At 37.2% G+C, this 22,266-nt stretch overlaps 1 protein-coding gene across 1 annotated transcript in view; it reads right to left on the minus strand.

The window, feature by feature from the left end:
* Nucleotides 1-22,266, minus strand: part of LOC142347977 (lipoxygenase homology domain-containing protein 1-like) — a 322,517-nt gene that overhangs the window by 61,047 nt on the left and 239,204 nt on the right. Inside the window, exons 17-28 of the mRNA XM_075399144.1 lie at nt 16,861-17,048; nt 16,138-16,325; nt 15,622-15,764; nt 12,691-12,845; nt 11,906-12,097; nt 11,352-11,544; nt 11,027-11,196; nt 10,407-10,546; nt 6,699-6,778; nt 6,411-6,559; nt 5,649-5,750; nt 5,202-5,313 (exon numbers count right to left, since the gene is read on the minus strand). Coding sequence (XP_075255259.1) covers nt 5,202-5,313; nt 5,649-5,750; nt 6,411-6,559; nt 6,699-6,778; nt 10,407-10,546; nt 11,027-11,196; nt 11,352-11,544; nt 11,906-12,097; nt 12,691-12,845; nt 15,622-15,764; nt 16,138-16,325; nt 16,861-17,048 — 1,812 coding nt within the window. The remainder of the gene's footprint in view (nt 1-5,201; nt 5,314-5,648; nt 5,751-6,410; nt 6,560-6,698; nt 6,779-10,406; nt 10,547-11,026; nt 11,197-11,351; nt 11,545-11,905; nt 12,098-12,690; nt 12,846-15,621; nt 15,765-16,137; nt 16,326-16,860; nt 17,049-22,266) is intronic.

Here is a 22,266-nt window from a genome sequence, read left to right on the forward strand (position 1 = left end):
ACAAACACAGATCTGACCAGCAGAAAACTTAGCGGTAAAAAAGGGGTAAAAAGCTGTTTTCATCACTTCTGAAAGTGACTTAAAACACTTCTACTGTAGACTAAAATCACCGCTAATTAGTTAACGCGTTAATTAGGGTTAACCCATGAGAAAGAAGTCGAGACCTCATTGTTAATAGTATTCATTAAACATTACATTTTGAGGTTAAAAAAGCTTAAAGCTCCACCTGAAGATTCGTAGAGCATCCCACTTTTAGGGCTCGCGCATTTTTCCTTTCGCAAAAATGATCGCGCACATTTTATATCACATGAAACTGATAATGACAGTGCAATGATCGCCAAAAAACTTCAGGGCATAATAAAAGCATGCATCTTTACAAACACAAAATAACAGCAAAAGTCACAAAGTAAAATAATAATAAATAAATTTGTTTTCAGTACCAAATGTTCAAGCTTCGAATAATTAAACCAAATTAGAGTATAAAGCGTCGTACTGAACGAGTGCTAAGATGCAATTTGCTTGTTTCAGCACCGTTACAGAGTTATTAAAAATTAGATTAAACGTTCGAAGATCATTTAGTTACTTATACTGAGACCATTCAAAAGGAATTGAAAAAAAGGGGGTTTGATAAGCCAGCTGTACGCACCGACTGTCTCGTGTGCTTAACTTAAAAACGTTTTTTTTTCATTTTTTTTTAAAAAAACACACGTTCTTTTTATCATCGCGCATACCACCAATACAATTTTCCAAAACAATCGGAATCAATTATGTAATTGTCCAGAAAGAAGTGTAGTAGTTTTTTTAAATTCTTTTCTTCGCAGATTCTCAAACTTTTTTACATCAAAGTCAAGAGTGGATAGGCTATTGTAGAGTATTCTCAATCGAACTAAGATTAGTTTTCGTTTCTTGCGTGTTAGTTTTTCTATGAGAAGTTTTGTTTTGATTCTCCATTCAGTGTCGAATGATTTGTCGATTTCCTTGTAAGTTATAAACGAGTTAATAGATTCACAAGGATGCTCTCTTCTGATTACTTTTGATAATAGTTTCAGAAGTTCGTACAAATGTAGCTCAAATATTGATGGAATTTTGTTTTTTGATCTACAACTACGAACTTCTTTATGTTTTTGGGAACCCAAAAACTATTCTGATTAGGAAGATTTGTCGATGTAGTCTTTCAAAAACACTTTTGTTTGCCGCGCCATATATTAGAACTCCGTATGGATACTGTGGTTGAACGTATTGTTTATAAATTCTCAGAAGTAATTTCCTTTGCAGATATTTCCTTGTTTGATATAAAATTGAGATGTATTGGTTTAATTTCATTTGAACATAGTCCATGTGCTTTTCAAATGTGAGTTTATTGTCAATTTTAACAGCTAAGTATTTAAAATTTTTGCTCTCATTTACGTCTTCCTCTTTCCAAATAAGTTTTTTGTGTGGCAAATTGTTGGGTCCTAGAAGAAGTAGTTGTGTTTTTTTAATATTTGGTGTCAGTTTGTTACTCTCTAGCCAGCTGGAAATCAATTTCATATCATTTGTATGCTCAGTTTGCTCATATGTGCCAAATATATTTGTGTCATCTGCGTATAACAGAATTTTATTGAGCTTTGGAATTTCTACGATATCGTTTAGGTATATTAGAAACAGAAGTGGCCCCAATACTGATCCTTGAGGGACTCCGCACTCAGTTTCTTTTTGAGGAAGATTTTCCCTTATTTAGAACGAATTAATTGCGATCTTTAAGATAAGACTTGAGTAACTCTTCTTTGCCTCTCTGGAACATTTGTCTAGCAATATGCTGTGGTCAGAACGTTTTTCTCCCTTAATCTCTGAATGTTTTCGAGCATTTCTTTTAGGGCATCGACCGTTGATCTCTTACTCTGGAAACCAAAAATTGTTTTCTGGAGAGAATTTTGATGTTCAGCAGAAGTATCATCAGTCTTCGTTTAATAATTTGGACAAAATTTTTGCCAAAAAGTGGTACTAAAGAAATTGGTCTGTAATTGTTAGGCTGATTTGGACCTCCATCCATGAAAATTGGCAGTAGTTTTGAAATTTTTAAAGTTTTCGAGATAATGTGATTCATCTATGACTTTGTTGAAAATGTCTGTGAGGTATGCACTAATGACTGGATTAAATATTTTTAGAAGATAGTTTGTTAAACCCATATAATCGGAACTCTTTTTCCCAACACGCTGCTTTATTTCGAACTTCACTTCGTCGTTTTGGACCGGCTTCAAAACAAAAGAATGAACGACGCAATTAATGATATTCCCATTTTATGTTTTCTCAATTTTCTTGGCAAGTGAGGGTGCAACAACTACAAAGAATTTATTGAGTGTTTTTGAATCAATTGTGTTTGTGATTTCTAATTTTCTTTTTGTATTCGGATTGCAACTCTATTGTTTGAATCTTTTTGTTTATCAAAAATTTTTTTGAAGTAGTTCTTTTTAGCGTTTCTTACGGGTGTTTTCGTTTTGTTGTTCTGTAAGTTGTATTGTTTTCTAACTTCTTGTGACTTGGACTGCAAAAAAAAATTCCAAAGACGTTGTTTCTTGGAACAAGCATTTTTAACTTCGTTGGTAATCCAGCTTCGTCTTTTTTTGTTTTTTGATGATTTTTTAGGAGTTATAGAATACAGAGTTTTTTAAAAACATTTCTCGAGATTGCGAATTCCTTCCTCCGCTGTGCATAACTGAAAAAAATAATCTTTTGACTTAAGTTCTTTTGACAGTTCAACATTTAACTCCAGAACGTTAGTAAACCGGTTGAGAGCATTCCGGTTTCTCTGTTTTTCTTGTTCATCTTCTTCTATGGTGTTGTTTCAATTTCGGTTCAGGTCACTTACTTTCAAATAGACTCCATAATGGTCTAACACCTTTGTTTTTAGAACCTCTGTTTCAATTTTAAAATTTGAGAACAAAACATCTAGAGTTGATTTGCTTCTGATCGTTTCTCTTGTGTGCTCGTTTTTTCTTTAATTTTAGGTATAGGTTTAGGGAGCCGATTTCACTCAGAAAATGTTCTGTTTTTTATCAGTTTTCGAGAAATCTATATATAAAACCCCACATAAAATGTGATTGTTTTTTGGTCCCATGACAAAAAGATTTTCCGAGGGAAAATTTTCGAATGTTAATATATCCGTTTGTGGAGCGTTGTACACAATCGTTACTAGAAAACGCTGATTTTTTTGAAAGGCAATTAGTTGTTAAAACTTGTATATCATTGCTTGCAGAGGTCGCTATTGTTGTTAATTGATATTCATTGCTCGCGAGTAGAGCTACTTCTTCGCCCCCTTTTTTGGTCGGTTGCACGTAACAAAATTTTGCAAATTTTCGTTGCAGAACAGTTGGTGGTTTGAAGAATCTTTCAACCAGGTCTCTGTTAGTGCCACCAAAGGTGGCATTATTTGGTTGGCCTCAAAAAATGCTAAAAGTTCATCGTAGTTTGCACCCAATGATCTTATGTTCTGCAAGAACAGCAGCATGGCTAAAGATCCTCTCTATTAAGCGCTCTGATTGCATGCTTTTTTTTGAGAAATTCTTTCTCAAAGATTTTATTATTGTTTCAGTTACCAGGTTACTTTTTTGTACTAATGTTGGGCTTTCTTGGCGTACAACTGCAGATTGGCCACTAATTAAGCTTTTTTGACAGAAAAAAAATTTAACAAACATATGGTTTTAACAACGAAAACTTGTTGTTTATTCATCGTACAGTCGCCAGAAACGTGTAATTTAGCTGACTACTGAACTAAAAAATGAAATCTTCAATTCTCAACAGTTTTGTTACATAACGAACATGACGAAAAACTCGCAAATCCGAAAATTTAAAATTTTTTAAGTTGTTGTTTCCAAAGCCAACAAAATTAAAAGATAGGCAGTAGCATTGCCAATGGATTGGAGCAGTGTATCGGAAAAAAACTCACATCGCCTTTTAAGAATAGAAGGCTGAAAATGATGAACAATATTGATATAAAAAATAAGGGTACAAATGAAAGATTCATTCTTTTCTGTAAACAGAAATCTCGCGAACTTCAAACCAAAAATTACTCAACACAATTGTCATGCACCTCAAAGGAAAATTCATTAGGTAACAAATAAAGTCTATTAAAAGCATGAATTTTAAACAAAACCGCAAGTTATGCGAGCAAAAAGTCTAGAGAACTTTGAATTTCATAAAAAAATTAGCGTTTCAGACATTAAATTTATCATTTGTACACTTACACGTCATTTTTGAAAACTCAAAGTCCCTTTTATGTAGCACCAAATTGACTTAGTGTCGTGAAGGGCAAGATGTTAGGGCAAAATCAGAAATTAGCCCAAATTCTGTTATATAAGGAGGTTCAAAGTCAAGAGAACCTGAAGTTGCGCGCTGATCTACTGTCAGTACAACACAATTATAGTCCACAACAAACCAATATTCTTCGTTTGTTGAGATTTTGTATCAAACCAAAGCAACCAATGCGGCTAACCATTGGTCGCTAAATTTTTTGAAATTAGGCGTTTCCATTGTAATCAAAACTAATAGTATCTTACTGCAAACTCCAAACAAACATTATTATGAATAATTAGGTAAATTTTACCAGCTTCAGTATCGTATCAGTTGTTGAAAAACTTAAACAAAGCTCAACGAATTATGGTACAAAGTCAATTTTTCACGAGTAAAAATTCAAAACAGAAACAAAAAGAAAGATATATTTCGTGTGCTAAACAATAATTTAGGAGATAAAAGTTAGAGAAGAGTAAAGAAAATTTTGCAAAAATAAAAATTAAAAGTTTACGCGATCTAAATAAGATCCATTATATCAAGAAATAATTGCAAACAAGGCAGGAATAACGCCTGAAATCTGGACACCTAACTTTCACTTTGGTACCTAATTTATTTCTTTGACTAGTAGGTTGCAGGTAAGCGCATCTCAGCTGAGACTCCTCTCGATTTTTGCTATCCTTTACCGTTTCATAATCGAATTTCATTCAAAATTTATGCCATCTTGTGAAGGTCGCGGCGCTCAACTAAAAGTTCCATTTTCATTATCCGGACAGAAGGGCTTTTTGTAAGGGCTTTCCAATGATAATACACTTTTCTTCAGGTCAGTATTTCGGGGGTTAAAAATGTCAGTACAGAGAAAGTTAGGCTAGCACAGATTTCCTAGCCTCATTACATAAAGGTCGGAACATTAAGTATAGTATTAGAGAACTTGCCAGTTTTGTCGAGTGTCCTTTTGATCAGACCGTCTCCCACACCTGCATCTAACCATTGATTGCAGTAGAACTCGTAGTCAACCACTCCGAACTGTCCCTCGCGCACATCCACCTAAAAATCAAGTGCAGATACTTCTGTGGCCAGAAAGTTTTTTTAGACCCGAGTTTTGTTAACCCCGTAACTTTTTCTATCTTCAATTTTCCATTTGTAAAGATATGACTAGCCTTAACAGAGAAATAATATATAGCAAAATCGAATCATCGAATGAACGAGTACTGAATTGACACACTTTAAATTGATATTTATAATTGTTAAAATCTTGCCAGATCAATTATATCAGGCCCGAAATCTATATGAAAGAATTGGGTTGCTGACTGGCTGAATTGAATGAATACTGCTAATTTGCCAAAGGAGTTGATGGCAACTTGATTTGGAGTTCAACTCACTTGTTTAAGGAGCCACCCAGCCAACTTGCGTGTGCTGTCATGTCCTATAGTCACACTCTGAGGCCTCCCCACCCACACAGCCTCAATCAGAAATGTGTCGAACTGAAACCCACATACACAGTTGTTTCAGCCTTATAGTCGACATCCTGGCCATTTCTCCAAAAATTGAACCACCTTTTTATGCAGAATGCCCTCTGATTATGCAAAACACTTTATCTGTAATAGACTGCTTAACAGTTTAGTTCAATTTTAATCCAATTGTTAATTAAACAGCGCAGCATATAATATTGTAAGGGTCAAAGTCAAAATTGGAACCACAAAAAAAACCTGTGATATATCGCGAAGATCAGAACTTCGGTATAAACAAAATTTTCTTACCTGATGTTGATGAAGTAATTTTATTGGCTACTAAATTGAACCGAATCGTTGCTTCAAATTTGTTCATACCAGGACAAAATCAATGAAAATAATCGCAAAACTAGAGGAGATAATGTATTTGAACATATATCTGTTTTGAAAGCGATTTCACAGCTGTAACTACCCGTACCTTCCATTCAGTCGGCATCAGAACTGAATCAGAACATTTTCAGAACAATATTAACTTTCAGTACTGATTCAGAACGTTTTCAGAACAGTTTCTGTATTGATTCTGAAACCTCTCTGAATCAGAGCAAAATTCAGAATCTATGTCCTCTGAATTCCTCTGAATCAGAAGAAAATTTAGAATGCAATTCTGAATTAGCTCTGAATCAGTATACTAACACTGCCGGGTTTGAACTTCTTAGTTCTGGACAGACTCTTGGCCAGGTATCTCTCGCCAGTGTCCCCGAACTCCCCCCAGATGGTGATGAAGGGCCTACCCCCAAACGCACCACTCCTTTCAGTGTGTGTCTTTATGTAGTACACTATCACTGTAAACAAAAACAATTAACATCAAAAGAGGCTTTGGTATTAATTATTTGGCCGCGACATATTTATATATTCACGTTGCTCAATAGATGTCCAATTTATTTATACAGTGAAACTAGATGTGCCAGTAAAATTTCTAACCTGGTAGAGGCTCTGTTCCAATACTCAACACTGGCAACTCCCTGAACACTTCCCCGTCGTCTTTCTCTTTAGACAGCCATCTGAAAAAAATACAGGAAGTCCGATCAAAATAAACGTCGTGAAAAAAGATTCAAAAAAACAGTATGAACAATTTGCTATTCTAGCCAAAAGGAGTCCATTATAAGCAGTACAGCTTATAGGAAAATGTTTCCGGAGGGAGTTACCGAGAGTTTTCTGAAATTAAATCCATTCAGTGCTCCTTGAAAAAAGTTAGTATTGAAATTGAGAACAGCCTTGATTGCATTTGGGTCTGGCTGTTTGCCTTTGTTTGTGTCTAAAGCGTAAAAGAGAGTTCCAGTAGGCTTAAAAGGTTCCCAGATTGAGGTCCTCGTTCAAAACTCCTTATGAAAATACCCATCCAGACCATTTTTGTCTATGAAAATACCCAGGCAGACCAATAATGGTTTTGATCCAGACATTGCCTGGTTCAAATTTTTGGTGCGTTCATGTGCTCGTTCAAAAACGCTTATGAAAAGACCTGTCCAGACCAAAATACGATATGATACAGACTTTGGCTCGTTCAATTTATGAAAAGACTCACAAAGACCAAACAAGTTCATGATCCAGGCGTTGGCTCGTTATTTCCTTTTTGCCCTTTTGGGGACCTTCTCTAAGGTGCTGTAGATTAAATGTGACTTAATGAGTGTGCTATAAAGACCCTCGTTTGTTTTCGGCTGCCAGAAAAAATCGCACAATTTTTCTTGTCGTCTTGGACTGTAAAGAGAGCTCGAGAAAGTACAGACTGCGTTTGCATTGCATCTTGATTTGTTTTTCGAGGGCCAGTTTTTTGTCGCTTAGCTAGATTTTGTTTGAAAACTATAAATTACTGGCAGAAAAATCGGAGCATGCTTCACGTTTCTAATGATCTCTTCTAATCTACTGCCTCAATTTAGACGTGCATAGTGTCTTTTCGTTGAATATAAGTCTGCGTCATAAACGAGGACAAATTATTACCTCGACAAGGGCTGTTATTTGTTAGTAGTGTGGATTGATATGTGAGCTGAAAAGTTAAGAAAATGATTTTATCTTAATTGTCAGACAACATTTGTATCAACTTTTGAACCTGGTGATCCGTGAAATCTCTAATTATCAAGCTCTTCTTTATTGCATTATACTAGAGGAGATTAAATTTAACACTCGCCAATGACAAAATATTGCATATGGAATAAAAACTGTTTCCATCGTTGCTTTAAGAAAAATAAGTAATTTGAAATCTAGTGAGATTATTAATTTTTATGAAAAAAGAAGAGTTTTCTAAAAAAAGGCGTAGAAGGAAGAAAAGAAAACAAAATTCTGCTCGTATTTTTGCAGTTTAAAAAAATTTTGCTGTTATGAGAGAACTTAATTCCCTGCAGACTTCAGTTCTACAAAACTATTTTTCATACAGAAGAATATTGGTTCAAACTATAGTTTTTTATGAATAGAACGTAATAAAAAGTCGTTTTTCGCCATTTTATTTTTGTTTTTAGAAGCAAAAATACATTTTTTCATATTTGTGGTCAAACAGCTTAAAATGTTAAGTTTCTGCTTGAAACTGCAGAGAACTACTCGAGAAAACCCACACTACATAAAACTTTCAATATATAAAAAATTTGGGAAAACAGCACTTTTCTCTATATAAAATTAAAAACAGAATCTCAGAGCATCAAATTGATGTTTTTCTGTTTTCCCTACGATGTATAAACAAAAAGTGAAAACTTTACCTTGGAAAAAATAGCCACCCTTGCATGTATTTTCCCCCATTTTGAAAAAAGCGTGGGACAGTAACATGGAAACGGAGTGGAAATTGTCAAAATAGCGCAATATAGGATCTTATTAAAATAAAGAAACGAATTCCTTCATGACAATCCTGATAAAAGTCGGGGAAATGTAAAAAATATCAGGTACAAATATTTTTAATCCAGCTCATATCAGCTCATTTTACAATATAGAGCATGATATGTCTAGTTAACTAGGGCCAAAGAGATCGAATTATTGTCCGAATATTTTCATAAGAGTTGTGACAATTAGGGGTTTTCTATTTCAAAAGAGTTTATAGAAGAAAAAGGAAAGGAATTTCAAACATTTACGCGCAAAGGGACCTTTTCGCTTTTACAAAATTGACTTCTAAATTTTGAAGAAATGACGTGCAGCAACCATGGAAGGAGACTGGTAATCAGTGATGCTCATTTTTTGATTCAGTTGCTAAGTTGGTTACTTCTATCTTGAAACTTTTCATCTCGTGTGACAAAGAATACAACGCGTAAATATGTCAACTAACGTTGAAGATAACGATTGGTATCTTCAACGTGATTATTACCATTCTTAGCAGTTTCTTTAGGACTAGAAAAAAGTCACGTTGGGATTGAAAACATTTTGCTGAGTGTTCTCGCTAAAAGTCTTCACTTCACAGTTTCCACTTTAATTGAAAATTTCTCAGGCAATGTATGAATTACTGTATTGAGTATTTATAACTTGATATAATGCACAGTAAGCAGAGAACTTTGCTCGTTCTAAACAGAGAGATATTTCTAAGGACTCCTGCAAATAATCCCTCATTCTCCCTGAGTTTCGCTCAACAACGCTACCTTTTTATAGAGAGCAAGTAGAGAAAATTTATCTGATTTTGTACGAAAATTAAAAGAATGAAGTTTTTAGAGATTTCATTGAAACTTGCTTTTGATTTTTCTGATGATATGATAATGATAATTAATTGTTTCCAGCAATCATTGAGTACACTCAAAAACATTAGTGCAAATACATTCACCAAATTTGACTGTGTGAGAGCAATGTGGGACCAATGTCTCGTTATCGAGTGTCTTGGACAATTTATTTTGATGACGAATCAAAAAGAATAGACAAAAGAAGCAAAAAAATAGTTCACCTAGGTATCAATAAAGTATTTAAAAAAACTCAAATTTAGGAGCACCTTTCGGCTATGATATTAAAACACATACTAAGTTCAACCTCAGCAATTTTCACCTAAAATTTAATGATCATGCAAAACTGGAAAGCAGAAATTTTTCATTTTGCGGTTGTAAAATTTTTCGGGGTGGAGGATGATTAAAGGGGGAGAGGTCAAATTCTAAGATCCTCCCTCCCTCCGCATTATGAATTTATGCCTCGTAAACTGTTTCATTGAATTGCGTACTTAAATACTTAGAGACTATTGATCCGCAAGGCTCTAAAAGACCTTATTGCACTCCGGGCTTTATCTCCAAAACCGCAGGATTAAAATAGTTGCTGCAAACTTCAATTGAGAGCAATTAGTAAATTTGAAGCTCAGACAACCTGACAAGTTTTTCAATAAACAAGTCCCAGTCATCGGTCCTGGTTTAACCCTTATTCCAACTCTAACTATCTGGGATCAGGTAGTTATGCCTATTCAACTCTAATCAATGAAAAAAGGGAAAAAACATTAAAATTAAACTCTAATCTCACGTCTTCAAATCTTACGTCTTTGACAAAATTCTCTCATTTTTCTCTCTGTCAGGTTAATCGTGTTGTGATGCTTTTGTTTATAATTGTCTAATCTGTCTAGATACTTGAGTTAGGAACATACGATTGTAAAGAAGTATGCGAATTAGGCATTTGTATTTACACTCTTTTGCTTAAGGATACTGGAGCCCTAACACGGCGATATTTACAAATGCGTCTACATCAATGTACCTGTCCACTGCGATTCTGAACTGTTCCTTGGAGTGAGCATCTTCCAAGTGAATTTGGTCCAAATGCCAGGAGGGATGCTCCCCATTGTTGTCATGGAACACTCGCAGTTTAGACAGACGACCAATGTTGCCCACGAAGATCTATTAAGCGATCAGTACGTCACTTTCAAGGATTGGTTTAAAGCAAAATTGTAACTATGCCGTTCCAGTTTCAATTGCGAAATAATAGCATTTATCAGCTAAACTGAAGCTGAATATCAGTTTTCGTATCAGCAAAAACACCGTTAATAACTTAATTAATCGAACCTCTTGGTGTTACAAACCACCGCTCTCTAAATGATATACTTTTAAAACGTTGCCACAACTCAGCGTCTTAGTCCCCAATATTTAGCCTAACTGGAGTTGGCAGTACTGGTGGCTTCCCCTAGCGAGACCGGATTTTAAGACCACAGGAAAAATTGAGAGATACGTCTATGCCCTCATAATGTTGCAGGATTCTTGCAAGATCTGGCAATACAACCATTCTGTCGGGACTTAGATGAACTGTTTGATTAATGAACAGTAACAAAAGTACTTCGATGCTGATATACGGAAACCAAAAGTGCAAAAAAATTGACTAACCATGAAGTCATTGGTGACCCCTGGCTCGAAAAATCCCTTGTCAACCCCAGAAGTACCCAGAACCACAGTCTCACTCACTCCCTCATCCCCCACTGCAATCAAGTACACCTTGGCAGAAGTACCCGTCTCACACACTGTACTCGTTGTCACACTCACTCGCCACACGCCCTCTACAAAATACTGGAGAATTTGATCACAGAAACACGATGGCAGCGAAGCTTTAATTGTCTGAACCCTATATTTCACAAAATTTCTATGGAGCTAGAATTTCACAAAATTCAGCTGAAATTTTATTAAACAGAACACAAATCTGTGATTTTGATACCAGATGAAGCGGCTTTCTTCTTGGCGGCACTGGCAGTAGTCCTTGCAGTGGTTCCCTCAACTCCCTTCTTGCCCCCTGGTACTGGAGTCTTAGCTGTAGGCACAGCTGAGGCTGCCCTCGACTCAGGGATGTCGACCAGCTCCGATTCCTCTGCATAGACATATCTCTCTCCATTGCATCTGATCATGCGGTCCTGGGAATAAAAATGACCCGTCACGGAAAAGGATTAAAAAGCAAAGTTGGACATGTCATTGAAGTTGGCATGCTTGCATCACATAATCAAGAGAATTTCAAAAGATTTAATAAGAAATATCAACTTTTCCAAAATAAAGTATCTCCTTTTTTGTTATTTGTGCCGGACAAAAACTCAGTATTTCGAGAGCGTCCCAGAATTCGATCTGGCTTCAGCCTAGGTATATTGCAGGTAAAACTACACGGCTAAATATTTCTTGTAAAATTTAGATGTTCTTATTTGAGCTCGATACATTCATTTTTCAGGTAGTTCCTCCCACGCGGTCATAATCGATCAAGTAGCATTTTAATTTGCAACTTACACTGAGGCAGTTTCCAAAGTGGTCGTCGAACCACTCGTAGCACATGAAGACATACTCGAGGGGGGAGTAATCGCCCTCCCTGACTATGACAGTGTCTAAGTAGAACCCACTGCCATATCCCACTCCATCATGTCCCATCTTCACATACTTCAGTCTGCCCAGGGACACTGCCTCCACGTAGAACAGGTACAACTAAACACAAAATCAACAGATGACCACAAATTATTCTTCTCAAGTAGGTTAGCAACCCTAGTCTAACGAGGACGGATCTAAGAATTTGCCGTGGATAACTTGGATGCCATACAGGAACCATTCTACTCAATTGATGACTAGTAGCAGTACCAGGAACAGCATAGCTAGGTAGAGAAATTTGATTGATAATGTGACTAGTTGTCGAAAAAGCCATTCATATTATACGTTTCATTGCTTTGATCTTTATGAAAACGGACAAAAAATGGCCAAAATGGTGGAAAATACTTAATTGAACAATATTAACAATTTTGAGGTTATTTCAAATATTGCAAAGATTGTAGCCGTTATTACAACCAGCAAACAGTTTTCCATCATCTTTTTTTTGTCTAAAATAGTAAAATTCCATCCATTTTACGAGCGCGTGACAAATCAATGAAACCATATAATGGCTACAAAATTACGCGCTAAATTTTAGTACCTAAAATGAGCGTCAAACTAAAATGACAAACAATCTTGTAACACTCTTCTTTGTTAAAGCCTTTATTTTTAAAATTCTGGCTGAAATTTTTGCAATTACTAATAAAGTCTTCCACCTGATTACGCTGGAACTTCACTGGACTGGTTTGAGCAGGCGTGAGTGTTCGTTTCCCGGTGTCTCCGTCCTCTCCACAGAGGTTGATCCAGATATTGGAGTCCGTGTCTGCTCCCCATCGGTTGCCAATTTGCACCATTACTACATATTGGAACACTAAACAAAAGAATTTACGTCCCTTTCTTACTTGGCAGCATGTACTTCCTGTCTGGGTTAATTTCTGAGCTCTCAATTGAGAAGTACGGGGTGTCATATTGGAAGTTTCAGCGATTGATTTATTGTCCAATCAGGGCAATGTGCTATCAACTACCTGGCATTTTATGGCTATCAGCCGAATTGGAATAAAACCTGAGAATTTCCAAATTGGTGGTCCCCGAGTCGAGATGTCACCGCTATTCAACGCAAAGTTATGTAAGATAAGCGGTGAATGCGGAAAATTTTGTAAGGAACAAGGGGGTAATGGGGAGGAATTGTTAGATCCCCCCCCCCCCAAAAAAAAAAAAATTACCCCTAATCTTACATCTTTTTGAAATATTTTCATGAGGTGAATTTATGTAGTTTCACCAATAGAGTAAGCGGCGAACTTACAAAAAATCATACATATCACCTCTAAAATATATAATTTCACCGCTAAAAATCGCAAATCTTACAAAGCGCATGTTTTACAGAAAGTAGAGTGAATTTGATTTTAAATGTAATTGTAAGCAAATACCCTTGCATTTATGAAGAGGTGGCGCAGTGGAGGAAGACGTTGCGGAAATGAAGGAGGTAAAAAGTTCGAGTCCGCGTAAGGTCGGAAAATTGTAGTAGGCTGTGAAGTGTGTTGAACTTTTGGATTAAGCTTCCCAAAATGGCTTTTAATTGGCCGTCAATTGCATTAAATAGTATTCAAACATGGAACAATCTTATCAGATCTTGGCAGCATCCCCCCAAAAACGTTATGTGCCCCCAGTTACAGAGCACGTGCAATTAGATTGGAAATGACTAAGTAAAAAAATAGTGCGTGCATCTGGGAGGAGCAAATAATATGTGCTTCCACTTCGCTGGGGGGGGGGGGGGGGTGGCACAAGCGGATAAGATGCAACGTTTCAATAGTAAAAACGAAATTCAGTGGTAAAAATCATTGCACCTCAAGAGTATTTTAAATTTATGCAAGAGCAACTTATCTTCAATATAACTTTCGGTCCCATTGGCTCATAATTTTTCACGTAATGTACCTTAAAACATGTAAAAATGGTTTAAAATGTGTAGTGCGGTTACTAAGTATATGCTTGAAGATTGTTTCAATTTTTTGTCTCTCATATAATGCGATTCAAAACTACAGTATTTCGAAGTTTTCGTTCTGTATTCAATTTCCACACGCTACATCATTTAGACTCCACGAATAAGCAAGTAATTAATGATCGCTAAATTAGCCACTAAAACAACTTAAGAGACGCTTTGAAAACAGCAAAGTGAGCTGACAGCGCCGTAATATTCAAAATACATAGTGCATTGGTCTGACAAATTGTCTCTCCATATTTCACAGTCTAAAGGTCTTGTTTTTCACAAATCACAAAATCGGGAAAAAGGTTTCAAAATTTTTGACTAAATTACACACACTAAGCCATCTTCTGGATTTTGTGTTAATCTTGTTCAAGTTCTATTCGGTAGGGGCGCTGTTCTGTAATGCAGCATCAGCAACCCACACATTCACATTAAGTACACTCTCATGTATTATGATTTTAAATAATAATAATAATAAATTGTTTTCAAGTAAGTTAGCATTGCTGTACAAACTAGGCCGCACAGAACCGCCACTTACTTGATAGGTCATCAAAAGATCCGATGGTCCTCGTCAAGTGATGCCAGTAGCAGTACTAAGAGACTTTAAAAGACAGATTGTCAGATGCTTAAGATGCAAAGGATTTGAGATGATCAGATCAAAATATTAACGAAACTATTTGTTGATTATTGCTAATGTAATTGTCTCTAAAACTATACTGATAACGTTTCAATTCTTTTTTATTCAAGTTTTGTACATCTGAAATGAAATTGGGGTTAAATCTTAATATAAAGTTCAACAGTTTTCTTATTCTTACTCCTAACCGTTTAGGGCTAAGTCCACTCACGGCGTTTGTACTTTTCAACTGACGGGATGATGTTCTTTTTAACTCAACTGACTCTATTTCTTTCTCTGTTATAAGGAATTTTAGACTATTTATTTCGCATTCCGATCTAAGTATCTCTGTTAATTTTTTAAAAAGTTCAAAAATGTGCAAATCTTTGATCGAATGCATTTTATACTTTTCTCGATTTTGCAGTGTCGATTCCGTTTTTCTTTTTTTAAACAGGATTCTGGCAATTTGTTTTATTTTTGCTTCTAGAGGCTGAAGTGTTGTCTTGCTACTGGTTCCATAGACTAAAACACCATAATTTAGTATTGGTTGTACGTAAACTTTATATGTTACAAGAAGCTGTGCAGTCGTTAAAATTGATCTCAACTTATAAAACAATCCAGAAAATTTGGACAGTTTTGCACATAATTCGAGGATATGCCTATTAAAATTAAGTTTTTCATCAATATGGAGATAATCGGAGAGGGACTAAGAGACGGAGATAATCGAGACGGACTATTCACCAATTCGAGAAAATTTACTCGTCTCATAAAAATGAGAATTCATCCCGGTTAACTGCTTGTTATGTAGGTATCAAAGGGGAATGTCGAGCCTACGGTACAAAAAAATCGAAACGGCCCATTTAGTTTTTCTTGCTCTTTGATAATATTTTGGCTTCAAAAACAGGCAGTTTATCATGCAAACTTCCATTTTGTGCGTTTATTTTCGTCAACTAGTGTATAAAGATATGTTTTATGGAATTAAAAAGGGCTAAATGATCAAAACCGAGGCCCTGTATCGACATGTATATAGCTGGACTTTGTTTGTTCCAGTACCTGGGAGCACTTCAGTTCTGGTCTCGTCCAGCAGGGGAGTCTCTCGGACCATTTCAATGTCTAATGCTTGTTCACCTCCCCCGTATTTTCCCTCTTTCTCATTTACCTCTCCATTCAATGTTGCTTGTGGATCTCCGAGCCATCTATAAGGACAATTCAACTTGTTTAGTATATTTGAAAATTTAGTGCTGCATTTTCTTTTAGACTTAACAGTTTCATATGAAGGGCAAAAGAGCGTTTTAAATGTTTGTTATTTAGCATGGAGACATAAAATATTGACAATATACAAATTGATATCATACTGTCAACAATTTCCTTAAAATTTCTTACGTTTTCCTAGGCAACCTGAGATGTTCAGAGGCATCAATGCTTTAGTGTTTAGATCTCTATGGTTAAACTTGAATTATTTTGCGAGAAAATCTCATGTCAGATCTGATGGTTACGTTGGTTTGACTGAAGCATTACAATGAAAACAATTCAGACGAAAAAGTGAAAAGTGTGATTGAATTTTGTGACCTGTTGAAAAGGAAGTTGTATTCTCTGTTGATACTTCTGTTCACAATAGAGAGCGAATCCAAGTGCCACGTGAACAATTCATAATTGTTGTCCTCCTCTTGGTCAGCTGAATCTTTTGTAGATTCGGGATTTGGTTTACACAGTTCTACTCTAGCTTTAAAAGGACTTCCCAGATCTCGATAATCGGGCTAAAAACAGGGAAGGCATAAAAATAATAAACTTTTGACTCAAAAGCTCTAAAATGAACGAGATGCTGGTTTCAATGGCAAATAATGCAGACATGCAGTTAAAACTACTTAGGATTATTGATCGTAAAAGTAGGTAGACGTGCGTGCCAAAATAAACGGGGAAAACAGCCGTTTAATATAATTTGTGAATGTGTGTCAGATAACAAATTGAAAACAAGTGTTCACCCGGGTTGCCACTTCTTAGGTTTTATAGAAAGATCATATATGATGTCATACACATGATAACGTATTTCCTAGTACGATCCTTGCATGAAACCCAGGAATCATATACGATTCTTGCAGGACAACCAAATCAAATTTTTAGAAAACAAATCGAAAATTTCACAAAAGCTGCTCAGATCTCTCGCATTAATTGAAAACATCCGACTAACTTTTGCGAAACTTTAAATTTATCTTCTAAAAAATTGGCTTTAAATTGGTTTTCTAAAACAGTTAAGCCGCTTTTCCTGCACAGCAATGTGCTCTTTCAGCTTACCAGGGGAAAAACGTCCCTTGTTCCTGGTTTCAAATAAGTCCTCTCTTTATTAACAAGATATTCTCTGCACTCGTATTTCACTCCTCTCTTCTCATCCTCGATTGTATAATAGAGAGCCAGTTTTATTGGTACTCTAGTCTCATTGGCTGTCGAATCCTCCAATGAGAATGTCTCACAGCACCACGTAGCTAAAATGAGAAAACGGAATTAGGATATCAAAAAAAACAGAATCGCAAACAAATGACAATTCAATTGTTTTTTTGGGCAATTGACAAGCACATATGAGTGTGAGTAAATATGGTTCAACCTTTATTTTAAATAGGGTAATCTATATAATCAGCGCATTTTCGTGAAACCTTACAAGGAACATCTTTTCAAATGCAAGTAAAACAGAGAGGCTCGATACTGGGCTTTATTTTTTCAAAAAAATAGCAGATGTCTCCCATCCTCTTACTTTGCAAATTGTTGGAGCTGAGCTTAAGGAATAACAAAAAATTGCGTAGGACGAAAACTATTACTGTGTTCTATTTTTATCCGGATTATCCATCCCCCTAGCGAGAAAACTGTGTATAGCAAATCAAAAACAGCCGCGTATGCCACGTCAGCAGAAAAATTTTTAACAAACTGAACAAAAATAAGAAATCATAACAACTCCAATTGTCTTGTCAGCCTAGCAACTCGAGCTAGCAAATAAACCCAGCAATAAAATTGTTGAAATAATATAGTCTTGAGCAGTATATTTGTTACTGCGTCTTGCTAAAACCAAACGCTTGAGCAGTATATTTGTTAAAATTAAACTGTGTCTTGATAACGAAAATTTGTCTTGAGCAATATTATATCAAATATTGTGTCTTGTATCGAAAACGTCTCGAGCAGTGAATTCAATTTTCTGTGTCCTGATTTCCAGTCCTCAACTCGTGAGTACTCTGCGAAAATCGCAACACACACACACACACACACACACACCTAAGATTAAGTTAGAAACCAATTTTCATAACACTTCTTAGGCATATATTTTTGCCTTAGATTTGTTTCATCAAAACGTTTGGAGTAGTAAACATAAAGAGATCCCGTATTGTGTGATCTGTGGACCCAGTTCAACTGAGAGAAAACCCTAATCTAAGTAAGTCAAATTAGTTAATGCAACGGTAAGTACAGCAGAAAAGATATATTGTTTTAAAAGCAAACTGCATCACGAAGTATCCGGACAGATTTTGTAACCACTCAGAACGAACTGGGTGGTGTAAAACTTTCTTTGTGAAACACAAGGAGAGCAGCCGTTACATTTGGTCCGCCGACCCGGACAGTGAAGTACAAACTGCTGTCCAACTCAACAAGTGAAGTGCCAAAGGCATCAACGAATAAAGCAAAACTCAACAGGCAATTCAACGACCCAAAACCAATTAGGCAAAGTGCATAAGAAGTTGAATATCAAACTTAATTAAAGCAAATAAACGAAAGTACTGTAGGGATTCAAGCTGCAGTCCCAAAGTACAAACGAAGTGACTCCGTCACAGAGTCAAGACATTTTGCAAATACAGATTAGCAACTGTAAAAAACGACTGGACGAAAAAACTCAGGAGGGCCAGGAGCTAATCAGAAAAAACGATAGATCAAGCAAACTCAAGACCATTTATCAAAAGATACTGAAGCTTGACGACTCTTATTGCACTCTTTCTCGGAAGCGGGCAACTACTCTTTGTGATCCCGAATTGTTTGAACGTTACGAAGCCGCACGACTAAACTTCTTACAAACATTAAACGCAGAGTGGTTACCGTATATCCACGAAGAAACAAACATGACGGCTCAACAGAATCAAACCGTTCAATTAACAAGCGATGCAGAACCAACTGCCGCTAAGAATTCACAGTCTGTTGTAGTAGTTTCGCAACGAACTGTTGAAAAAGAAAACCCAAACAAGGGCAACGATTCAAAGGCCTCCTCTGATAAACGAGCTAAAAAAGCAGAAAAACTTGCGGCTTTAGAGAAAGACTTTGCAGCAAAAATGAGGTTGAAGAAAATTGAACTCGAATTGAAAAGGAAAGAGCTTGAAATGGAGATGCAACTTTTTGAAAAGGAAGGTGCACTGAAACTGGAATACGAGAAAGAAGCTTTTGACGCAAGAGCATCAGATTCTGATGAAAGTGCAGCCCCTAGTATTCGAAGTAGATCACCATTCAATTGGAAAACCCCGAAGAACAAAGATGTTTCCGGTTGGCTCGATAACTCGGATAAATTCTCCAACTTGCACGATTATAGTTTCGAGCTTGCGAAAACCACGATCGACAACAATTATCCCAGGGTAAGCTTCAATCGCGAAGGTGTACTTAAGTCACGGTCACCAAGTGGAGAGCGTGCCAGCGCAGCCTGGGAACAAGACAAGTTTAAGCGTGATAAACCAAGCAGTAGTAGTCAACTACCTAAATTGAAGTTGAGTTCATTCGTAGGAAACCCCCTAGAGTGGCCGGAGTGGTCGAATATGTTCAAAGCAACGGTTCACCATCGCGATATACCTGACTCAGAGAAAATGAGCCACTTCAAAACATTGTTGACAGGTAAAACAAAGTCAGCTATTTCAGGAATGGGCTATTCGGGAGAGTTTTACGCTCAAGCGTGGGAACTCCTGGGACGGAAGTTTGGGCGACCGTACCTAACTGTCGACGCTCAGCTTAACATATTGCGCAAACAACAATTAATTCGAATGCACGACTCAACGGCTATAATTAATTACTCAATAACAATCAGCAACCTAGTTAATGTACTGAAGCAAAACAATTATGAGGGCGATCTGCGTTCAAGTTCAACACTGCAAGTGGCAATTGAAAAACTGCCACCAAATTTGAAAGAAAAGTGGTTCTTCTTCGTTGACGAGTGTCAAGAAGATAGACCCGATCTCACTCTCCTTGAAGAATGGTTAGCTCGAATGGCCTTTGTCCATGAAGGAATGCCTTCAACCAAGAGCGAACGAAAGGAAGATGATCAACCAAACGCTAACAAGGAAAAACGATTCTTAAAATCGTCAAATATTAGTGCGAGTTCGAATGCGAACGAAACGAAGCAAATGCAAAAAACAACTGTCCACTACCGGATGGCACTTATAAAATATGGAACTGCCCAATATTTAAGATTATGAATGTCACCGATTGCTATGCGGCAGTGAGAAAAGAACGCTTATGTTATAGTTGTCTAGGGAAAGGGCATGCAATCAAAGATTGCAAAGTCCACCCGTGCGGTATAAATGGATGTACCAAAAAGGACAACGGACTGCTACACTCAGAAAACCAAATGGACGAGGGTAGTCACGCAGTTAATGTTAGCGCAGCAACAATCAACCAGAGTAACTAAGTTACCAATTTTCTTCAAATCGTTCCGGTATCGGTTCAGAGCATTGGTAACAGGTTGACTACCTACGCTTTCCTCGATAGTGGGTCAACACTATCATTCATCGATCAAAGTGTCAAGGATCAACTACAAGCCAAAGGCACGGACGTTACCTTGGACATAGCTGGCATACATGGGACGCAAGATTTGAGGACATAGAAGGTTCCTATCACAATAAGGGGACTACATTCAAAGGTGCATTCGATTGAAGCGTTTGCACACCCATCAATCTCGTTGGGAAACACGACAAATGATTACAAGGAACTGAAGAACAATTGCAGACACCTGAATGTTCTCACTAACAGAACATTCAACTTGATGGAAGTAGGCATCATACTTGGACAAGATGCCTACGAAATTCAACGTCCATAGGACTATAAGATTGGAACACGAAGTGAACCTTTCGCCGTCTTAACAGAGTTAGGATGGGTAGTCAGTGGTCCCATGACAGGCAAGAAAAGTCAAAATGTTTGTCATTTTGCCTTCACAGAAGATGTTAAAGTGGCAGAAAATATCCAATCATGGTGGGACATAGAAACTTATGCTTCCAAAATAAATGTTGTAAGTCAATCAAAAAAAAAGCAACAAGCTCAGAAGTTTCTAGAGAGCACAACAAAGTTTACAGGCGAGCGGTACGAAGTGGGCATGCTCTGGAATGAACCAGAACTCAATCTTCCAAACAACTACGGCTCAGCCCTTGGTCAGCTCTACTCACTGGAACGAAGGTTCCAACGAGACCCAAATTTAAAAGAATTGTATCAAAAGTCAATTGATACAGATGTTGAAAAAGGATTTGTGAAGATCCTCGGTAAATCGGAAGTCAAAGGCACTTTCCAAAAGGAATGGTATTTGCCCCCCATCCAGTACTAAACGCCAACAAACCGGGTAAAGTTCGCCGTGTTTGCAACGCTGCAGCAAAATACAAGTCTATATGCCTAAATGATAAGTTGTTAGCCGGACCCGATCTACTACACAGAGTGATTGGAACAATTTTCAGATTTAGAGAAGGTCCAATAGCCCTAACCGCAGATATTGAATCAATGTTTCTGCAAGTGCAGGTTCCTGAACGGGATAAAAGCTGCTTGAGACTCCTGCGGCGACCAAAAGTGAACGAACGTGTGCACATTTAGGAGTATCAACGTCATGTTTTCGGAGCAAAGAGTTCACCAACATGTGCCAACTACGCTCTGAAGCGAGTAGTTGATAAAGAGGACGAGTTCCCAATTGCAGCAAAAACAATCCAAAACAACTTCTACATGGACGATTTCATCAAGTCAGTCAAAACACCTGAAGAAGCAATCAAGGTTTTCAAACAACTGCAACCTCTTCTCTCAAAACATGGACTTGAACTGAAGAAGTGGATCACCAACAGCGACACGGTAACCAACGCAATCCCAGAGGACTTAAGATCAATCAGCAACACAAAGCAGGTTGAAATCGAACCCAGCAAGGAAGGTTCATCCGTGCTTGGGCTTCAGTGGACGATTACCGAGGATAGTCTGCAGGTTTGTAGAGGTACAAGAAAAGAAGTTGAGACCCCAGCACCCGAAGGAAGATCATAACTCTAGTTTCTTCAGTGTTTGATCCTCTTGGACTGTTTGCACCATTCAGTGTTCATATGAGACGACTCCTGAAGAGCATCTGGACAAAAAATGGACAACATTGGGACAAGTCAGTGGAACCTAACAAAGAAGAGGAGTATCTGAAATGGAAAGAGCAGCTTCCAGAAGTAGCAGAAACCAGCATTGATAGAAGATACTTCAGCACAGCCAAGGACAAATGGGAACTTCATGTGTTTGCCGACGCAACTGAAGACACAATGTGCGCAGTGGCATACCTACGTTCAAAGCCCAAAGAATACTCAGCAGACTTAGCATTTGTAATCGGAAAGTGCAGAGTTGCACCGATGCGACACCTTTCCATACCACGCTTGGAACTACAAGCAGCAGTGATGGCGGTGAGACTTAAAGAACAGATAGTGAAGGAACACGAATCGAAGGTTCTTAGTTGTAACTTTTGGACAG

Source organism: Convolutriloba macropyga, chromosome 10 (assembly GCF_964194025.1).
Source record: "Convolutriloba macropyga chromosome 10, txConMacr16.3, whole genome shotgun sequence".
Taxonomy (NCBI): domain Eukaryota; kingdom Metazoa; phylum Xenacoelomorpha; order Acoela; family Convolutidae; genus Convolutriloba; species Convolutriloba macropyga.